The 17,258-nt window shown below is 48.2% G+C and overlaps 2 protein-coding genes across 5 annotated transcripts in view; both read right to left on the bottom strand.

The window, feature by feature from the left end:
- The window catches only part of Tbc1d9b (TBC1 domain family member 9B), a 40,723-nt gene extending 30,731 nt beyond the window's left edge, over positions 1-9,992 (bottom strand). For both annotated transcript variants that reach the window (XM_031351008.1, XM_031351009.1), the window contains exons 1-3: positions 9,790-9,992; positions 5,577-5,687; positions 593-711 (exon numbers count right to left, since the gene is read on the bottom strand). In XM_031351008.1, coding sequence (XP_031206868.1) covers positions 593-711; positions 5,577-5,687; positions 9,790-9,907 — 348 coding nt within the window. In that variant the 5' untranslated portion in view covers positions 9,908-9,992. The remainder of the gene's footprint in view (positions 1-592; positions 712-5,576; positions 5,688-9,789) is intronic.
- Positions 9,993-13,650: 3,658 nt separating this feature from the next.
- Rnf130 (ring finger protein 130) overlaps positions 13,651-17,258 on the bottom strand; it is a 108,917-nt gene continuing 105,309 nt past the window's right edge. For 2 of the 3 annotated variants that reach the window (XR_004113677.1, XR_004113675.1), the window contains exon 10: positions 13,651-15,559. The gene's annotated coding sequence lies outside the window, so the exon portion shown is untranslated. The remainder of the gene's footprint in view (positions 15,560-17,258) is intronic. The other variant, XR_004113676.1, reaches the window with a different exon arrangement.

Raw genomic sequence — 17,258 nt, 5'->3', positions numbered from 1 at the left:
ATTGCCTTCCATGAGTTCCCACTCCATATAGGGTCCAGCATCTTCCAATAAGACCACAGGCTGAGAATCAACCATGGGTCTTTGGGGGAGAGTCAAGATCCCAACTAGAGCAAGGGACAGTCATGTCCATGGCCCTTTCAACCATCAGAAAATGGAAGAAGAGGAGACTTTAGTTTTCATCTTGTAAAATGGGAACAAAAACCTACACTGGGTTGTTTAGATGAGACAGGATAGATAACACAGCTAATTCTTGGAGTCTGCAGGGCGCTTCTAGGACTCCCAGAGATACATGAATCTATGTATGTTCAAGTCTCTTCTTTAAAAAAAGATAGTTTGCCTGTCTACCTTCCTGCATGCTTCAGCTCATCTTACAACATGCACCACCGCAGGAAAGCTCTGCTCTTCTGAATTGCCTAGGAAAGATTGACAATGTTCGGTAAAGATAATCCTTTCCCCAAATATTTTTGACAAACAGTTGGTTGAATCCATGCAATTCATTATATCCCACAGATAATGGAGCATCAACTGTGTGTGGCCCTTGGCACTCCGCAAAGGGAATAGGGGTTGGTTGTTAGTGGGACATGGGCCTTACGTGTATCTTGCCCTTGACGAAGGTAGTGATGTCCTCCTCATTGTCAAAGATGGACAGCGTCTGAAGCAAGTTGTTTTCCAGCCATTCCCAGTGTTTGGTGATCTCTTTTCGGGAAGAACCTAGTTCAGTGAGGGCAGATGAAACCAGGAGATCTCAGACTCAAGCAGAGAGGTGGGTCCTCATTCCTCTATGAAAGTGACTACCCCCTTCCAAGCCTTTCCTGCTTACACTTTCCATTACAACAAGAGTCCTCCCTCCCCTACCAAGGGGAACTTCTGGCTCGGTTCTTCTAGAGACAATCTACAAGGCTGTTGGCAGGACCCCTGCAGGGCAGGCAGACTGTCTGCTTCCATCAAGGGTCTAGAAGAGCAACCCTGGGAAGTGAAGCAAAAAAATCTAGACTGGAAACCTTTCAGAATGGATACCTAACAAGGACGGGAGGAAGGAGCAACCTGTATTCCTCTCAGCTGTGCTGGGGTGGAGCAGTTCATGGGTCCTGGCAGGAAAAGTAGCCATGTGTCATGGCCAGGCCCACACACTATGACCTATGAACCAGAGGTCAGAGCGCAGGCTGTTCTGGGAAAATTCTTCACTACTGACTGAGCCACACCTCCAGCCCTGAGGGAGACACCCTTTTCTGACTGGTAACACTCTTGTATCAGCTGTGCTGGTGGCACTGACCCCTTCCTGGCTGGGCTTGGTGGTCCCCACCACCTCCTCCCCCACAGCTCTGCTCATGGCTGCCCTGCAGTCTGGCTTGCCCTCACTAGGGATGGCTTGGTTTGCTGCTTATTCAAGCTGCTCATCAGACAAGCAGCTCCACAGGACGGAGCCTCTCCGCGATGGCCACATGAAGACGAGAGCTGGAAGCACTAGGTAATTCAGTGAGTCACCATCTCCCCTTCAGCCACCCAGTTCCCCTTCCGGGCTTTCCTTTGTGCTTTTCTCTTACGGCCTCCTCCGGTTGGTAGGAAGGGATTTCTTTCTGCCTTGCTCTGGTTTTGGCCAAGAACCCACAATCACATTCAGAAATTAAACTGACATATGATGCAACTCTCAGTATTATTTCTTTTTTCTTTTTTTTTTTTTTTGGTTTTTCAAGACAGGGTTCCTCTGTATAGCCCTGGCTGCCCTGGAACTCACTCTGTAGACCAGGCTGGCCTCGAACTCAGAAATCCACCTGCCTCTGCCTCCCAAGTGCTGGAATTAAAGGCGTGCGCCACCACCGTCTGGCGAATCATTTCATTTTTTAAAAGTTTAGATTTATGGATATAAATGTTTTACCTGCATGTATGTGCACCACTTCTGTGCCCTCAAGAGTTGGAAGAGGGGGTTAGATCTCCTGGACTGGTTATGAGCCACCATAGGTTTGGGGAACCAAACCTGGGCCCTCTGCAAGGTGGCAAGTGCTCTAACCATTGAGCAACCTCTCCAGCCCCCAGCGCCATTCTCTTTTATACTCACATTCCCAGCAACCATAGATGGGTAAAGTTGCCATTCTGTCTGTCTGCACCTGTTTGTATTTTGATTATAGATGTTTATGTGTACATCTCTTAGTTAAAAAGTAAGTCACTCATTTAATATTAAGGACAAAAACTATACCATCTCTGTTAGGTACTGCGGATAAAAAAGATGCAGTAGCTAACTAGATTACTGAGTGTCACTCTTGTTTTCAGGATTGTCCACAGAGCTCACTTCATCCAGGATACCTCAGATACCTTACAGTGTAACACTGGGGCACTGAGAAGTTAAGTCAGTTATCCAAAGCCACCTAGCAAGGAAGTGACAAAGTGAGAATGCCAGCCCAGCTGCCTGGTGCACCCTGCTCTCATCCTTAGTTCCCTTCAGCCTGCTGGGGCAGCCAGGCCACGCACAGGGGAGTGGTGTGAGGAATCCTGGGAGGTGACATCTGGTGAGTATCAACAGAGAAGGGACACTGCACAGAAAGCAGCAGAGGGCTGTGGGAAATCACAAACACTGCAGGTGTGCTCCTTGTGTGAAAACCAGGACACAGCTAGGTAGGAGTCTGGGGATGGAGGTGAGCAGATCCTGGACATCCTGAATACCAAGGTGTGAGACCGATTTACCCGGAGCATTCCAGCAGGACATTTGGTGTTGGCAAGCGGCTTCTGAGTCAGTGCCCAGACTGTTGGGGAGGTAGGCACAGGCAAGGCGAGGGCAGGGGTGGCATCTGGTGCAAGAGGAATGGTAAAGGGGAAACACAAGGAACCACGGCCACCGAAGGGGCTACCACCTGTCACCCCCTTGACTCCCCGACCCTGGGGCTGCCCTGGGTGCCATGGCCTTTTTCTGTATGCTCCCTGAGAAAGGACACTGAGGCAGAGAATATACCTTCAAGGCCCTTGTTAAGTAATCTGTTGGGTGGGAAGATGGCTCAGTGGGTGAGCATGCTGGATGACCTAAGTTTGACACTCTGAAGCTTTGTAAAGGGCTATGTCTGATGGCCTGGATCTGTCATCCTAGGACTCCTTCAGAGAGGAGAGAGGCAGAGAGGGGAAAAATCACCTGAAAACTCCTGGGACAGCCAGTCTGGTTTACACAGCATGCCTGCCTGCACACACACACACACACATACACACACACACGCTGAATTAATTTTTTTTTAAAGTAACTTGCCTCCCTGTGAGCAAAGCTCATAAAGTTCCCAGATCCCACTGGGATTGATCACACTTTTCAGAGAACCCCTATCTCCTGAAGTAATCTTTGCAGTCAGTCTCCTAGTAACCTCCGGGGTGGATCTGAAAGCCAGGAGACCTAGGGTCCTGCTGGGTTCCTCTACTTGGCCTTGGGCACACTGACCTCTCTAAGTTCACTTGCTGACAAAGACTGTCATTACTGATAAGGGTGCCCAGGAGGAGGGGACCTAGCGAAGAGTATTTCCAGGTTACCATCTCTGTGCTTTTAATCCCTTGATCCTGAGCCTGGGGTCCAACTACAAGGGCTACACACTTTCTCCTTGCTGAGGCTCCGACCCAGTGTCTCACACATGGTAGGCAAGCGCTGTACCACATAACTACACTTCCAGTCATTTATATGATGTTATTTAGTGTTTTTTGAGGGTTTCTCTGTGTAGCCTTAGCTGTCTCGGAACTCTATAGACCAGGCTGGCCTTGAACTCAGAGACCCGCCTCTTCATCCCAAGTGCTGGGATTAAAGGTGACACCACCACAGCCTGGCTTTTTTTTTTTTAATTTTAGTTTTTAAAATAAGGTCTCATGGGCTGGTGAGATGGCTCAGTGGTTAAGAGCACTGATTGCTCTTCCAAAGGTCCTGAGTTCAAATCCCAGCAACCACATGGTGGCTCATAACCACCCATAATGAGATCTGATACCCTCTTCTGGTGTGTCTGAAGACAGCTACAGTGTACTTACATATAGCAATAAATAAATCTTTAAAAAAAAAAAAAAAAAGGTCTCATGTTGCCTGGGCTGGCCTTGAACTTGACACAGGCCCAAGGATGGTAGAATTCTTGATCCTCCTTCCTGAACCTCTCAAGTGCTGGGATTATAGGTATGCATCACCACGCCCAGTTTATGTGGTGCTAGAGATCGAAAGCAGGGATTCATGATGCTAGACAACCACTCTACCAAGCTACACCCTTAGCTCCTATTTATTTTGAGATAGAGGTGTGCTAAGTCACCCAAGTTGGTCTCAAATTCATGATCCTCATACCTCAGCCTGAGATTATAGGCATACACAACCATGGCTGGCTGACGTCCACAAACTCTAGAGACCTGTCATCTTATCTCAGGCCACAGAGGAATACCAGGATCCTGCAAGGATGTTAACTGCCTGGCTTATAACCAGAGAGGTGTCTGCTGATACAGGAGCACGTGCCTTGGGCCTGCAACTGAGTAATGCTAGACAGGTTACTTGATTGCTCTGGGCTATGGTTTTACTCATCTTCAACCCAGAGAGGGCTGAAGTACCTGTGTTGGTTCAGGTAAGCAGCTGCTACTCAGGAAGTACTGTCTGAACATAGCCACCCAGCCTGACTGGCTCACACTGATCATCCTCCTGCTCTGTTGCCTGAACACAGCCACCCAGCCTGACTGGCTCACACTGACCATCCTCCTGCTCCGCTGTCTGAACACAGCCACCCAGCCTGACTGGCTCACACTGACCATCCTCTGGCTCACCTCATCTAAACACAGCAGCTACAGCAGACTCCTGTCTCTCCTGGCGGATATGTTACAAGGTCCCTCAACCTTTATCCCAGGCCCAATACAAACAAGGTGAAGGTCTCAATGTTCAGCCACCTATCAATATATGACTTTCTCTCATGAGGTTTTCTATTTAATGATGCTTTGCACTGAACAGGATCAACAGCACTAGGGTTTGTTTCTGAGCGAGCTTCTCTGAGGCCCTTTCTGTGAGGTGCATTCTGTCTCACACATGCTTCTCTGAGGCCTCTTTCTGTGAGGTGCATTCTGTCTCACACATGCTTCTCTGAGGCCTCTTTCTGAGAGGGGTATCTAGGTCTTCCTATACCCTGGAGAGAAGGCAGCTCTAGCACTCTCCATGGGGCCCATCCTCATCAGTGAGATCAACAGAGCAGAAAGATGGGAAAATATGTCACCCCATTGATTAAAAAGGGCCTTGTCTCCAGTGAGAGCCAAAATAAGGCCAAGAGCTGCCTTGATCCACCTTAGCTGGGACCACCAGATGAACCAGATTTCTTACCACATGTGTAAGAGTATCCAAATGCTGGGCGTGTCAATGAGGGGGCTACAGGTGAATATGAGCAAGAAATGGAATGGACCTATGAGGTCCAACCACATCTCCCTTGAGACAAGGGAGCTGAGAGAACACGGGTTCTGGTGAAGTCCAGGCCTAAGTTCCCTGGAGCTTCTCCACTTTCCTTGAGGGACATCATGGGGTTCTTGGTAGGCATCACCCCATCGAGAATGCAGGTTTCCTGTCCCCTCCCTCCCAGCGTGACGTCATGATTCAGGGCACTTACCACATGCCACCGTCCAGTAGACCTGCGAGTCCTGGGTCTGGTGCAGGATGCGGTAAGGGGCCACACGGGCACTGGAGTCCAGCACCACATCCAGGGTGCCCACAAGAAGACCTGTGGGTGGGCAGACAGAGGTGGAAGGTGAGAGCCCTAGGGCCAAGCCTAGCCTGAGCCATTTCACACAGTACCGTGTCAGGAAGGCCTAGCGCAGGCAAGGCTGCACAAAGACTCCCTACTATTCACCGGCTTCCTGCCAGGGTCTCTCAAAACGTCGGGTTCTTCTAGAAGTGTCTGTTTACCTTCTTGGCTCAAAAATACTCACTGTAGAGGACTTTTGACACAGGCCCTCACTATGTAGCCTTAGCTGGCCTGGCCTGCAACTTAAGTAGATCAGGCTGGCCTTGAACTTATAAAGATCTGTCTGTCTCTGTTTCCTGAGTGTTGGGGTTAAAGATTTGTGTCACCATGACTGGCCACAGTAGATTTTAATGGGACTCAAAGTTCAAACAATTCTGGAAGGCTATTTTGCAGGAAAATAAAAATTAGGTTTTATTTATTTATTTATAGACATGGTCTCAAGAATCCTGGGCTGGCCTCAAACTCAGTAGCCAAGGATAACTCTGAATTGATCCTCCTGCCATAACCCTCCCTGGTGTTGGCATTATACAAATGTGTCACTATGCCCCCAGATTAGGTGTCAAGACAAACATCTCTTTAATGTGTGGAACCCAGGGTTTATATAAGTTAGGCAGGCATCCTTGCAAACCTATATCCCCAGCTAAATGTTTTCTTTAAAGTGAGAAAATGTTTAAATTAAATTAATAAAATACCACAGTGCCTTTTCTTTTTCTTTTTCTTTTTTTAAAGACAGGATCTTTGTGTCACCCAGGTTAGCCTTGAACTCATGATCTTCCTGCCTCTGTTTTACAAAGTGGGATCAAAGTGGGGTCACTAAATCTAGCTTATACATTTTATCTTTTATAATTAATTAATTTATTTTTATCATAGTGGCACACACAAGGACGTCAGAGAACAACTCCCAGGAGTTGTTTTTCTCCTTCCACCACCAGATATGGGGACTGAACTCACATTTTCAGGCCTGTGTGGCAAGCCCCTTTACCCTCCGAGCCATCTTGATGGCCCCACACTATCTTTTAAGTAACTGCCAGATACATCTCTTGTTTTTTGTTTTTTTGTTTTTTTTTTTTTTTTCGAGACAGGGTTTCTCTGTGTAGCCCTGGCTGTCCTGGAACTCACTCTGTAGACCAGGCTGGCCTGGAACTCAGAAATCCTCCTGCCTCTGCCTCCCAAGTGCTGGGACTAAAGGCGTGCGCCACCCCTCCCGGCCAGATACATCTCTTAAGAGCATCTCCTTCCTTCCTCCCAGCACTGCTGGCTGAGAACTTCGGTTCCTCCGAGAGTGAGGACACTCTAACACCCTCCGCATCAAACCCAGGGAGGCAACGCGGACTTTTTTCCCTGCATGTGCAGTTATGCACCCTGCAATTCTGGAAAGTCAGGGCAGCCTTCAAAGTCATGGCTGAACAGGACAAGGAAACATTTTTTAGGATCATCAGATTTTGAAAAAGTTTGTTTTGTTTTATTTTCTTGGAACTGAAGCATTTTAGGGCATTTCAAGTTCTCCTTACCCATCATTCCCCTTACTCTTTGGCCTGATGACAGTTTGTGGCAGTGCTCTTTGTCAATAATCTTCATTTTCTGGCAAATCGGCAGGAAACCCCTTATCTTCTACCACCATCTGCCTGATCCACTCTTCCTGATTACTTAAATAATGACGTAATCGAAAAACCCTGCCTATTGTTCCTGTTTGAAATGGATCCCTTCCTTTTTAAGGAAGTGGCTGTGTCTGGTGAGATCTGAAAATATGCTGCTGCTGCTGCTGTCTTCTTGGCCTACAGAACCACTTCTATTATTCACTTTTAATACTTTTTGCTAACCTACCATTTTTCATCTGACCCTCCTCCCATCTTTAATAAATGCAACAAACAGATACATCCAAACAAACAATTTTTCATTTGTATTACTAAACTGTTAAAAAAAATAGTAACTTTAAATTGCAGTTAGAGATCTGGAGAATGGGTCAGCTGACAAAATGGCTACCATGCAAGCAGGAGGATCTGAGTTCAAATCCCTGGCACCCACATAATTATGGATGTGGCTACTTGTGTCTGTAACCTGAGTGCTGGGAGCAGAGTAGAGATAGATCTCTGGCCAACAAACCATCTCAAAGCACAAAGTGGGGGGGAGAGATATAGGAGTCATTCATGTCCACACCTGGCCTCCGCACACACAGGCATGGGCTCCTGCATACACACCAGGTAAGCTGGTCTCTGTAATGAGCTCCAGGCCTGCCAAAGCTAAACAGTGAGACTATCTCAAAAACAAAAGAAAAAAGGCATGTTCAAGCCTTACTATGATTTGGAGTCAACTTCTCAATGTTCACATTGAGGTTTTCCTTTTGGTCTTGGGTACATTCTTTTAGAGTCTCTGCATAAACTACTAGCAAAGCCATATTGTAGGACCTGAAACATTTTTTAACCTGATGACCCTCTCCTCACATCCATTCTTTAATGAGAAGTTCAGGCTAGCTATTTACTACTACTACTACTACTACTACTACTATTATTTTAATTATTTACTTTTTGTTTTTTTCAAGACAGGGTTTCTCTGTGTAGCCCTGGCTGTTCTGGAACTCACTCTGTAGACCAGGCTGGCCTTGCACTCACAGAGATCCGCCTGCCTCTGCCTCCCAAGTGGCACCACTGCTGACTTCTTTCATTTTTTTTTTTTTAAGTGTATGGGTATGTGTCTACATGTATATCTATGCACATGTTTGTGTCTGGTGCCTATGGATGCCTAAAAAGGGTATTGGATTCTCTATAACCAAAGTTACAGATGGTTGTGAGCCACCATATGGGTGCTGGGATTTGAACTCTGGCCTTGAAGCCCTTAACCCCACTCTTTCCAGGCCAGTTCTGAAAGGATGCTTGTAGAAACCTGCATGACTGACTAATCTCTCAGAGATACAGTGCTCAGGAGGCTGTGATGGCCCAATGGCCATGGTAATCCGCACAAACCTAGCTCAACGGGATTTGGAATTCACAGAATGGCTGGCACAGTAGTCTGGGCGCTCAGCCTTGAGGGGCAAGGAGGCAGTCGGGCACAGATGAGTGATAGAACAAAAGGGACTTGTCCCACAGTGCCCTGTGTTCCTCGGTGGCCTTATGGTAGCTTCCAAGGTTGGTCACTGGGTTGTTCAGGAGGGCTGCTACCTAACTTTCAATAAACATTGGGTCCTGGAGGCAGGCGTAGCACCACCTCCAGTCATCTCTCTGCCCTTTGGGAAGGAGCCTGATTGTGGAAGAGAACATTGAGTTTTCTTGGAAAAGGTACAGTCCCTTCCACATTAAGAAGTGTAGCCCATGAGATGCTGGCAGCTGATGTCACCTAGGAGAGGCCTCCAACTCCATCTGGCAGGACTGTCAGCTGCCACACGGAAAAATCGGGGCATTCACAGAAAATTCACTTTCCATATGGAAAGATCTGGCATCCAGAAGGGTCCACGTACTGGGGTCTGCTGCAGGGCCAGACCTGTAGTACTTGACAAGCCCTGGAGCACAACAAATCCTGTGGAGTAGATTCCCACAATGCCACATGTCACACAAAGTCAGAGGTGCCCACTCCAGCTGCTTCTGCGTGAGTGGTAGTACCCAGATACCGGAGAGGGAGCTGGGGTATCGCAGAGGGACACTTCATATATACTGATAAATATGTAAAAACAAGCTTTGGGTTGGGAGCTCTGATGGCATCAAGCGAGGAGAAGCCACAGGAAGGGGAGCAGAGGTCAGGGCATCTTTGGTCTTCGCAAAGAGGCAATTCTTCAGTGAACTAGGAGTAAAGGAGGGATGGGGGCAAAAGAAAACGTGTGCTTATGCCACTTGGTCCCTCAAAGGCAGCTGGAGAAACTGAGGCAGAGGGCGAGCTGGGGGACCCTGCTGGCTGCTATGTGACTTTACAGGACTGTGCACACATCCCGGCGGAGGCCATGGGTGTCCTTCCCCTGCTGCCCGGCCCGGGATCGTCCCCCGCCACCCGCCTTCCGACCCCCCTGTGCCGCTGCGCGTGCCCGCGGGTCGCGTCCTGCTGCCCCGCCAGGCCCGGTGCGCACAGGCCCGGCCGCCCGTGCCCTGCTCACCCGTGAGGCCGCCGCCCTTGCCGTGGCCTCGGCGCCGCTGCAGCACGAAGAAGGGGTTGGCCCGCTCCGTCACCCATAGCGCGTTGGCCACCAGCACCTCCTCCGGCCCGAGCCACATCCCGCGGCCGCTCGCACCGGGCCAGAGCCCGTGAGGCGGAAGCGCGCGCCGCCGTCGCTGCGCCCCGAGTCGAGCCGAGCGAAGCCGAGAGGCCGGGGCGGGGTCGAGACGCCGGCCCGAAGGGTGGCTCCCCCTAGCGGCCGTGCTGCCTTACGACGCCGTCCTCCTCGACCTCTCCTGGCCTGGCTCCCGTCCAGCCCTGCTACCGCCGTCCAGTTTGTAGGGGATCTCATGCTCTCTGCCTACGGTGCACCCAGGCGAGTAAATGTTGCAAAAAAAAAAAAATAAAGCGTCTGGAGCAGCTCCTGGTCAGCCTCGGAATTTTGACTCAAGTCTAAGACGGGAATCCTCAAGAACCCAGTTGTCAGGAAGTGCAGCTGGTGTTCTTTGAAATAAGTGCGCTCACCGCATCTGACAGATGGGCTTGGGTGGCCTTGAGGCTGGGGTCACAGATGAGCACATTTTTATTTTATTTTTTTATTTTTATTTTTTGCATAAGCGGACAGCAGTGTGAGCTAGGAGTGTAGTGCCCTGCTTTTACCTCTCCTGGCCTGAAGGTGGCAGTCTCTGACAGTGCAAATTCACCTTCGGATCCTAGCCCAGGGCTTCTGCTACTGAACCGTGAAGCAAAATTAGCTACTGCCTGCTCTGTGAACTAGAGCCCGGTGAAACAATTAGGAACAAGACAGGTTCTGACTCAAAGGTGCAATTGACTCAGCCTGGACAACCATATTTATTTTGGTGAATAAAGGTTAGGGAGACAGCTGTATGTGGTGTCCCATGTCATCTGGAGGTGGCAGAAGGGTGAAAGGAAAGAGAGGTAAATTCATTTTGGGAGGTTTGAGCTGGTTTGAGGGTTTCCTCTCTTTCTTCCTTTCTTTCTTCCTTTCTTTTTCCCTTCCTTCCTTCCTTCCTTCCTTCCTTCCTTCCTTCCTCCCTCCCTCCCTCCTTCCCTTCCTTTCTTCCTTCCTTCCTTCCTTCCTTCCTTCCTTCCTTCTTTTCTTTCCACCACAGCCCAGCGAGGGTTTTCTTTGAAACAGTCTAATATTTCTGTATTTCAGGCTAGTCTCAAACTCTATAGATGATCTCAGACTCTTTGATCCCCCTGCCTCAACCATCCCCGTTGTTAGGATGTGGTGCTTAGGATGTAACTGAGAACTTCATGCATACTAGACAAGCACTCTGGGCTGCATCCACAGGCCTTGAGTTGGGTTCTGTCACTGGCATTCAAAGGTGTGGAAGTACCTAAGAACCAGTGAGATGCCTGACTTTAAGATGCTTCAGAGCCCACATGGTAGGAGAAAAACAGCTCCTACAAGTTATCCTCTGACTTGTAAATAAAATAAAAATAAAACTATCTAAATAAATAAATGTAATTTAAGAATTGAAAGTATTGGCTGGGCAGTGGTGGCACACATCTTTAATCCCAGCACTTGGGAGGCAGAGGCAGGTGGATTTCTGAGTTCGAGGCCAGCCTGATCTACAGAGTGAGTTCCAGGACAGCCAGGGCTACACAGAAAAACCCTGTCTGGAAAACAAAAACAAAAACAAAACAAAAAGAATTGGAAATATTTGTTCCACCCTGCAGTGCAGTAAAGGATTATCTATCCTTATTTCAAGGGATTGTCAAATTTGAGTATACTTTAGTGTACTCAAGATTCAAGAGACTAGGGCTGGAGAGATGGCTCAGTGGTTAAGAGCACTGACTGCTCTTCCGAAGGTCCTGAGTTCACATCCCAGCAACCACATGGTGGCTCACAACCATCCGTATCGAGATCTGACTCCCTCTTCTGGTGTGCTACAGTGTAGATATAATAATAAATAAATCTTTGGGCTGGAGCAAGAGGTGCCGACCAGAGTGAGCAGGGCTAACCAGAACAAGCAGAGGTCCTGAATTCAACTTTCAGCAGTCACATGATGTCTCACAAGTATCTGTACAGCTACAGCGCACTCCTATACATAAAATAAATAAATATTTTTAAAAAAAGAGTCAAGAGACTGAAATCTCCACCAACTGATGGATACCAATAGCTATTAGCCACTGACATGCTAAGACATGGATGGCCCTTGGACATCTGAGGCTGAGACATAGACTGCTGGCTGGCACTGTCTATGTCTCTGCATACCTAACACGCTGACCCAGAGAGCAGGACTAGTTTTTATAAGGAAAGTAATATTTATTGAGCACTCAGTATATGCTAAGCCTGTGTCTTTTTTTTTTCTTTTTCTTTTCTGTGAGTTTATTTTATGGAATTTACTTGATTGATAAAAGTGCAAAACTCAGATTTTGACAATGTCGCAGGACTTTCAGCCAACCATATTATCTGATACTTCAGCACCTACCCATCATCTGGAAGGGAACCCGCCCTCATCACAGCTACTGCCCAGCCTTCCCTTCCTCGGCCCCTAGTTGTCACTAACCTGCTTTTGCTGCTACGATCTGCCTATTCTGGGTATTTAGTGTGAATGAAATAATCTGTCCTGTTGTGCTTGGCTTCTCCACTCACCATCACATATCCAAGGTCCATCCATGTTGTAGCATGACTGTGGCTTATATTTTATGGCTGAACATTGCATGCAGGGATATGCCACATCTTGATATCCATCAGTGGATGGACATTTCAGCCTCTTGGCTCTTAATAATGTTATCATAAGCACTGTGCATATTGTTAAAAAAGATTTTTACCTCTCTCTGTGTGTCTGAGTATGTGGCATATTTGTGCACAAGTGTACATGACCATACGCACATATGTGTGTGGAAGTCAGGGACTGGGTCCTCTCTGTTATCATACTCTACCTACTTCCTGAAGACAAGGTTTTTTTCCTTGAATCCAGGGCTTTTGTTTTCCTGGATAGGCTGGGAATCTGAAGCCCCATCAGTCCTCTTGTTCTCTGATCCCTCCAGCTGGGGGTACAGGTGTGCCCAGTGTGCCTGGCCTGTTAAACAGAATCTGGGCTCCAAAGATACCCATGAGCAGCGAATGCTCTTGCTGAGCCATCTCTCCAGTTCCTGTGTACAAACTTGAATGAAAGTGTTTTTAAGTCTTTTGGATATGATGAGAACCAATAAGATAATATTATTAAGAATTAAGAGCCACACCCTTCTCTGTCTCTCTGCCTCTGTCTCTCTCTCCCTTTGAGATAGTGTCTCCATATGGAGTCTTGGCTCTCCTGGAACTATGTAGGCCAGGCTGGACTTGAACTTACAGAAATCTTCCTGCCTCTGCTCTCTGAGTAGAGGGATTAAAGGTGTGCACCACCATGCCAAGCCTGGACTTTTTCTTTTAATTAAAAAATGTTTAGATTTTACTTATTTTCATTTTATGCATATGGGTATTTTGCCTGCATGTATGTCTGTATGTCATATGAGTACCTAGTATCTTCGGAGGCCAGAAGAGATAGTTGGATCCCTTAAAACTGGAGTTACAGATGGTTGTAAACCACCATGTGGTTGCTGGGAATTGAACCTCGTTCTCTGGAAGAGCAGCCAGTGTTCTTAGCCACTGCGCTGTCTCCCTAACCCTGAAAGCCAGGCTTCTGAGCAAACACCAGACTCTTTCAAAGCAGCTTTTCTTACAGTGTGTGAGAGTTCAAGCCATGGTTCAACACCCGTCTAACCGTTTCGAGAACGTGTGAAGTGGTATCATCGTGGTTTGGATTTGTGTTTTCTACCATATTCCCTTTAAGGAGCATGTGCTTCTTGTCACCTGCGACCGCAGAGAGTATTCCACGCGACACAAACAGCTTTTTCAATAGAGTTTTATTGAAACGGTTATATTAGCAAATTCCACACATACAGGTGTACACTATTGGCATAGAGGTACATGCCAGACAATTTCACTACTTAATAATACTTATATCAACCATGTGGACCTAGGAGTTGTGCTGCCCATTTCTAGGGGTTGACACATTTGATTGTCAAGAAATTGGCTCACACTGAACTTGTAGATGTCTGTATTCTTGACAGGGTAACCCCTACTGTGAAGTTGCACATTAAGTTAATGCTTGGTGTGTGTGTTCCTTCTGGCACAAACCATCCACTGGTGAGAGAAAGTCAAGTGCATAGCTTCCATTTCACCCTTCCAGGTGCCCCACCTTGCCATCTGCCTAAGGCATGTTCTGAGCTTTCTCACCCCAAGTTACCTGTGCTTAGGTTAGAAAAATAGTTTTGTATGCCGTTCACTGAAATGTTGTGCATAGTCAGCAGGAACCTGGAGTGAGTGGGGCTCTTTGAATAATCCAGATATGAAAGGGGTGACTTCAGTGTTTTCTACGAGTGTTTGTAAAAGCTACTGAGGGTCAAAAACAACTGTGACACATGGGGCCTAGAATTTAAACTGATTTCTCTCCTTTTACTGTAGCAGCATGTCTAGGAGGCAATGGCTTTCTCCACCTCACGCCCACGTCTCCTCCCAGCTTGGACTCTTTCCTGTCCCTGTAAACAACACTGGTGCAGTTTTCTTGGGTGAGGTATGGCCACTCAAGAGTCCATCTTACTTCCCATGCTAGGCTGAAGATACCAGATTGCATCCCGAGCACCGGCCAAGAGAGCTGTATTCTAGCTGGCTCGGCAAGCCAGCCAGGGCTGCCAGCGAGGTGGCATGTGTCATGGCTGCCCCTAAAAGGTTTAGGTGTAGAACCAGGCCAAATCTAGTGATTGAGGCATAAAGCACGGATGGCAGTTGGCAGGTGCAGCTTGCTTATCTGAAGACAAAAATACGACTTGGGATGTCACATTTTACCAGACCCTCCCATTTTTTTTTTTTTTTAAAGAACAAATATCTTGGTTTAGTACCTTCCAGTCATTAGAAAAGTCTTTTAATATCATAATGCAAATACATTTAGGCTTAGTTGTGGATGAAGGATAATTCCAAAAGCAGGTTAGAATCCACTTTCTGTTGGGTTTTGTAGCTCAGTACAATGTTAGCTGTCGCCAGTCTGTAGAATCAGGCGAGGGTTGCTGACAGGGAGGAGGGTCTAAGATGGCAGCTGTGGGCTTGTGGGTGGCCAACAGGTTCCTTCCTGGTACATGTACCTGCTCAGCAAATGGAGTTGAGATGGAGAAAAATGGCTGGAGAGAAATGATATACATCAGCATCAAATGTTTTGGGGATCCTGCAAGGTGAGGAGATGGAGGGTCACTACAGGAGATGTGAGATGATGCTTGGAACTCAGCCTTTCCTCCGGAGGGGAATATGTGTGAAGGTGCGTAATGGCTAAGTGAGGGCTCCGCCGTCAGCTCCAGCTATCACCCATGCTTCTGAGAAAGATTTAATACTTTTAGGCTGTGGAATGGGGTCCTGGCCTCCTCAAGCCTGTCTTAAAGAGTCAACAGGAGGAATCTGATGGATCCCAGGGCAGAAGCCCAGGTTGCTCTGGAGGCCATGGATCCTCCTGGAATCTCAATGCTTGGGTTGCACAGAGTTCAAAGGCTACTCTGCCCTTTGCCATGTGTTTCTTCTCCCTTCCCCGAGTCAGAGTGAAGAAAGCAGGGAGAAAAGTGTATTGAGCCTAGGAGGACTGCAGGAGGATAATCACGGGAGGAGCAGCTTCCACAGGGCGTATCTGTAATGTAGAAATGTCACCCTTTCAGCAGCTGAGGCTGACAGCTCTCTTCCTCTGGGGTCACTACAGACTGCTGGGGTCACAGCTCTGGAAAACACAGGTGACTGTTATTACCCCAGGCCTGCTGGGGCCCACCTGGCCCGTCCTCATCAAAGCCCAGTTTTCTGGGAACACCCATAAAGAAGAGAGGAGCCTATTAACCCTGTCAGAGCCCTGAAGGAGCTCCTGGGCTACAAGGGGGCTCCTGTCCACAAATGTCAGCCCTCACGCTCAGGCTGCAGGAGGCTGATGTGACCTGTAAATGCTGTCATCTGCAGAGAGCCAGGGGGACAGCCAGCCAGAGACAAGGAGTCTGCAAGAGCAGATTTCCCATCTACTTTGCTTTCCCTGCTGTTTCCCCCTTTCTAGACAGGTTAAAACCCACAGGGCTCAAACTCCAGGCCCTGTTTGTAAGCACTGCACGGATCTGCATGGAAAGGTGCTTGTTTTAAGCTGTGGGTATCAGGACAGTCGCCCTATGTTAATGATTCCTTATTCTCACCTCCTCACACTGCCTTTGAGTTTAAGAGCACAGACCTTCCACTCTGAACACTGGAGGATGAGAGCTGCCAGACCCACCTTTCTCGAGTGTGGAAACCATGCACAATCATTTCTCCACATCAGCGTCTCCAATAGCCTTCTCTGTGTACATCCAATCAATGTTGCCTAGCCAGTTTCTCTCTGGCTGGCACTATCATCGGCACTGAGCATCTACCTCTGTCAGGGCGGGCATGCGCGCCCAGTGCACACACCTCTGCAGGGCTGGGGAGGGTAAAGATGCAGAGCCTCCCAGGATGTGGGATCCTGTAGACATCACTTGAGGGCTGAGTTTTATGGGTTCTCCTGGATCCCACTAATATTCACTCAATCACCGAGGTTAGAAATCTACCTTCCAAGCCAGGCAGTAGTGGCGCACGCCTTTAGTCCCAGCACTTGGGAGGCAGAGGCAGAGGCAGGTAGATTTCTGGGTTCGAGGTCAGCCTGGTCTACAGAGTGAGTTCCAGGACAGCCAGGGCTATACAGAGAAACCCTGTCTCAAAAACAAAACAAAACAACAACAACAAAAAAAACCAATAACAACAACAACAAAAGAAATCTACCTTCCACTTCTATCTCTCAGCTCCTCCACCCCCTTTTTCCTATGTTTAGTCAGCTCAGTTTGGGGTCCCTTGGTCCCAAGCCAACCGCTAGGATGCCAACCCCCAGCAGGGCCCGTCTGCCCTCTGCCTCTCACACAGCCTGCAGCTCATAGTGTTCTTTCCCCAAGCAGACCCTGGAGCTTCTCCAGCCCCAGAAGGAGAGATGGTGCCTTACCCCTGCTGCTCCCCATGACCCCTCTCTACCCAGATGCAGCAGGCTGCACTCTGCCCTTCCAGCTATGTCCAGGGAACTCTCCCCTTGAGACTCACCCTCATCTCACCTGCTCTCACTCCATAGAGTGTTGCCAACATGCCAGTTTCCAGGACAGCCAAATATGCTCAATCACTGAAGTGCCTGAGTACTGAGATGCACCCCGAGACTCCCAAGTCTTCATAACTACTCCGCCTTAACTCCAGGTGCACAAGTCAGGTACACAGTGAGAACTTTATAAAAAGTCTGTCAACAGGCTAGGCGTGGTGGTGCATGCCTTTAAAACCAGCACTTGGGAGGCAGAGGCAGGTGGATTTCTGATTTTGAGGCCAGCCTGGTTTACAGAGTGAATCCTAGGGCAGCCAGGGCTACACAGAAAATGCCTATTTTGAAAAAC

The sequence above is a fragment of the Mastomys coucha genome, unplaced genomic scaffold (assembly GCF_008632895.1).
Source record: "Mastomys coucha isolate ucsf_1 unplaced genomic scaffold, UCSF_Mcou_1 pScaffold5, whole genome shotgun sequence".
Lineage (NCBI taxonomy): Eukaryota > Metazoa > Chordata > Mammalia > Rodentia > Muridae > Mastomys > Mastomys coucha.
This window is presented reverse-complemented; position numbering and strand designations above follow the sequence as displayed.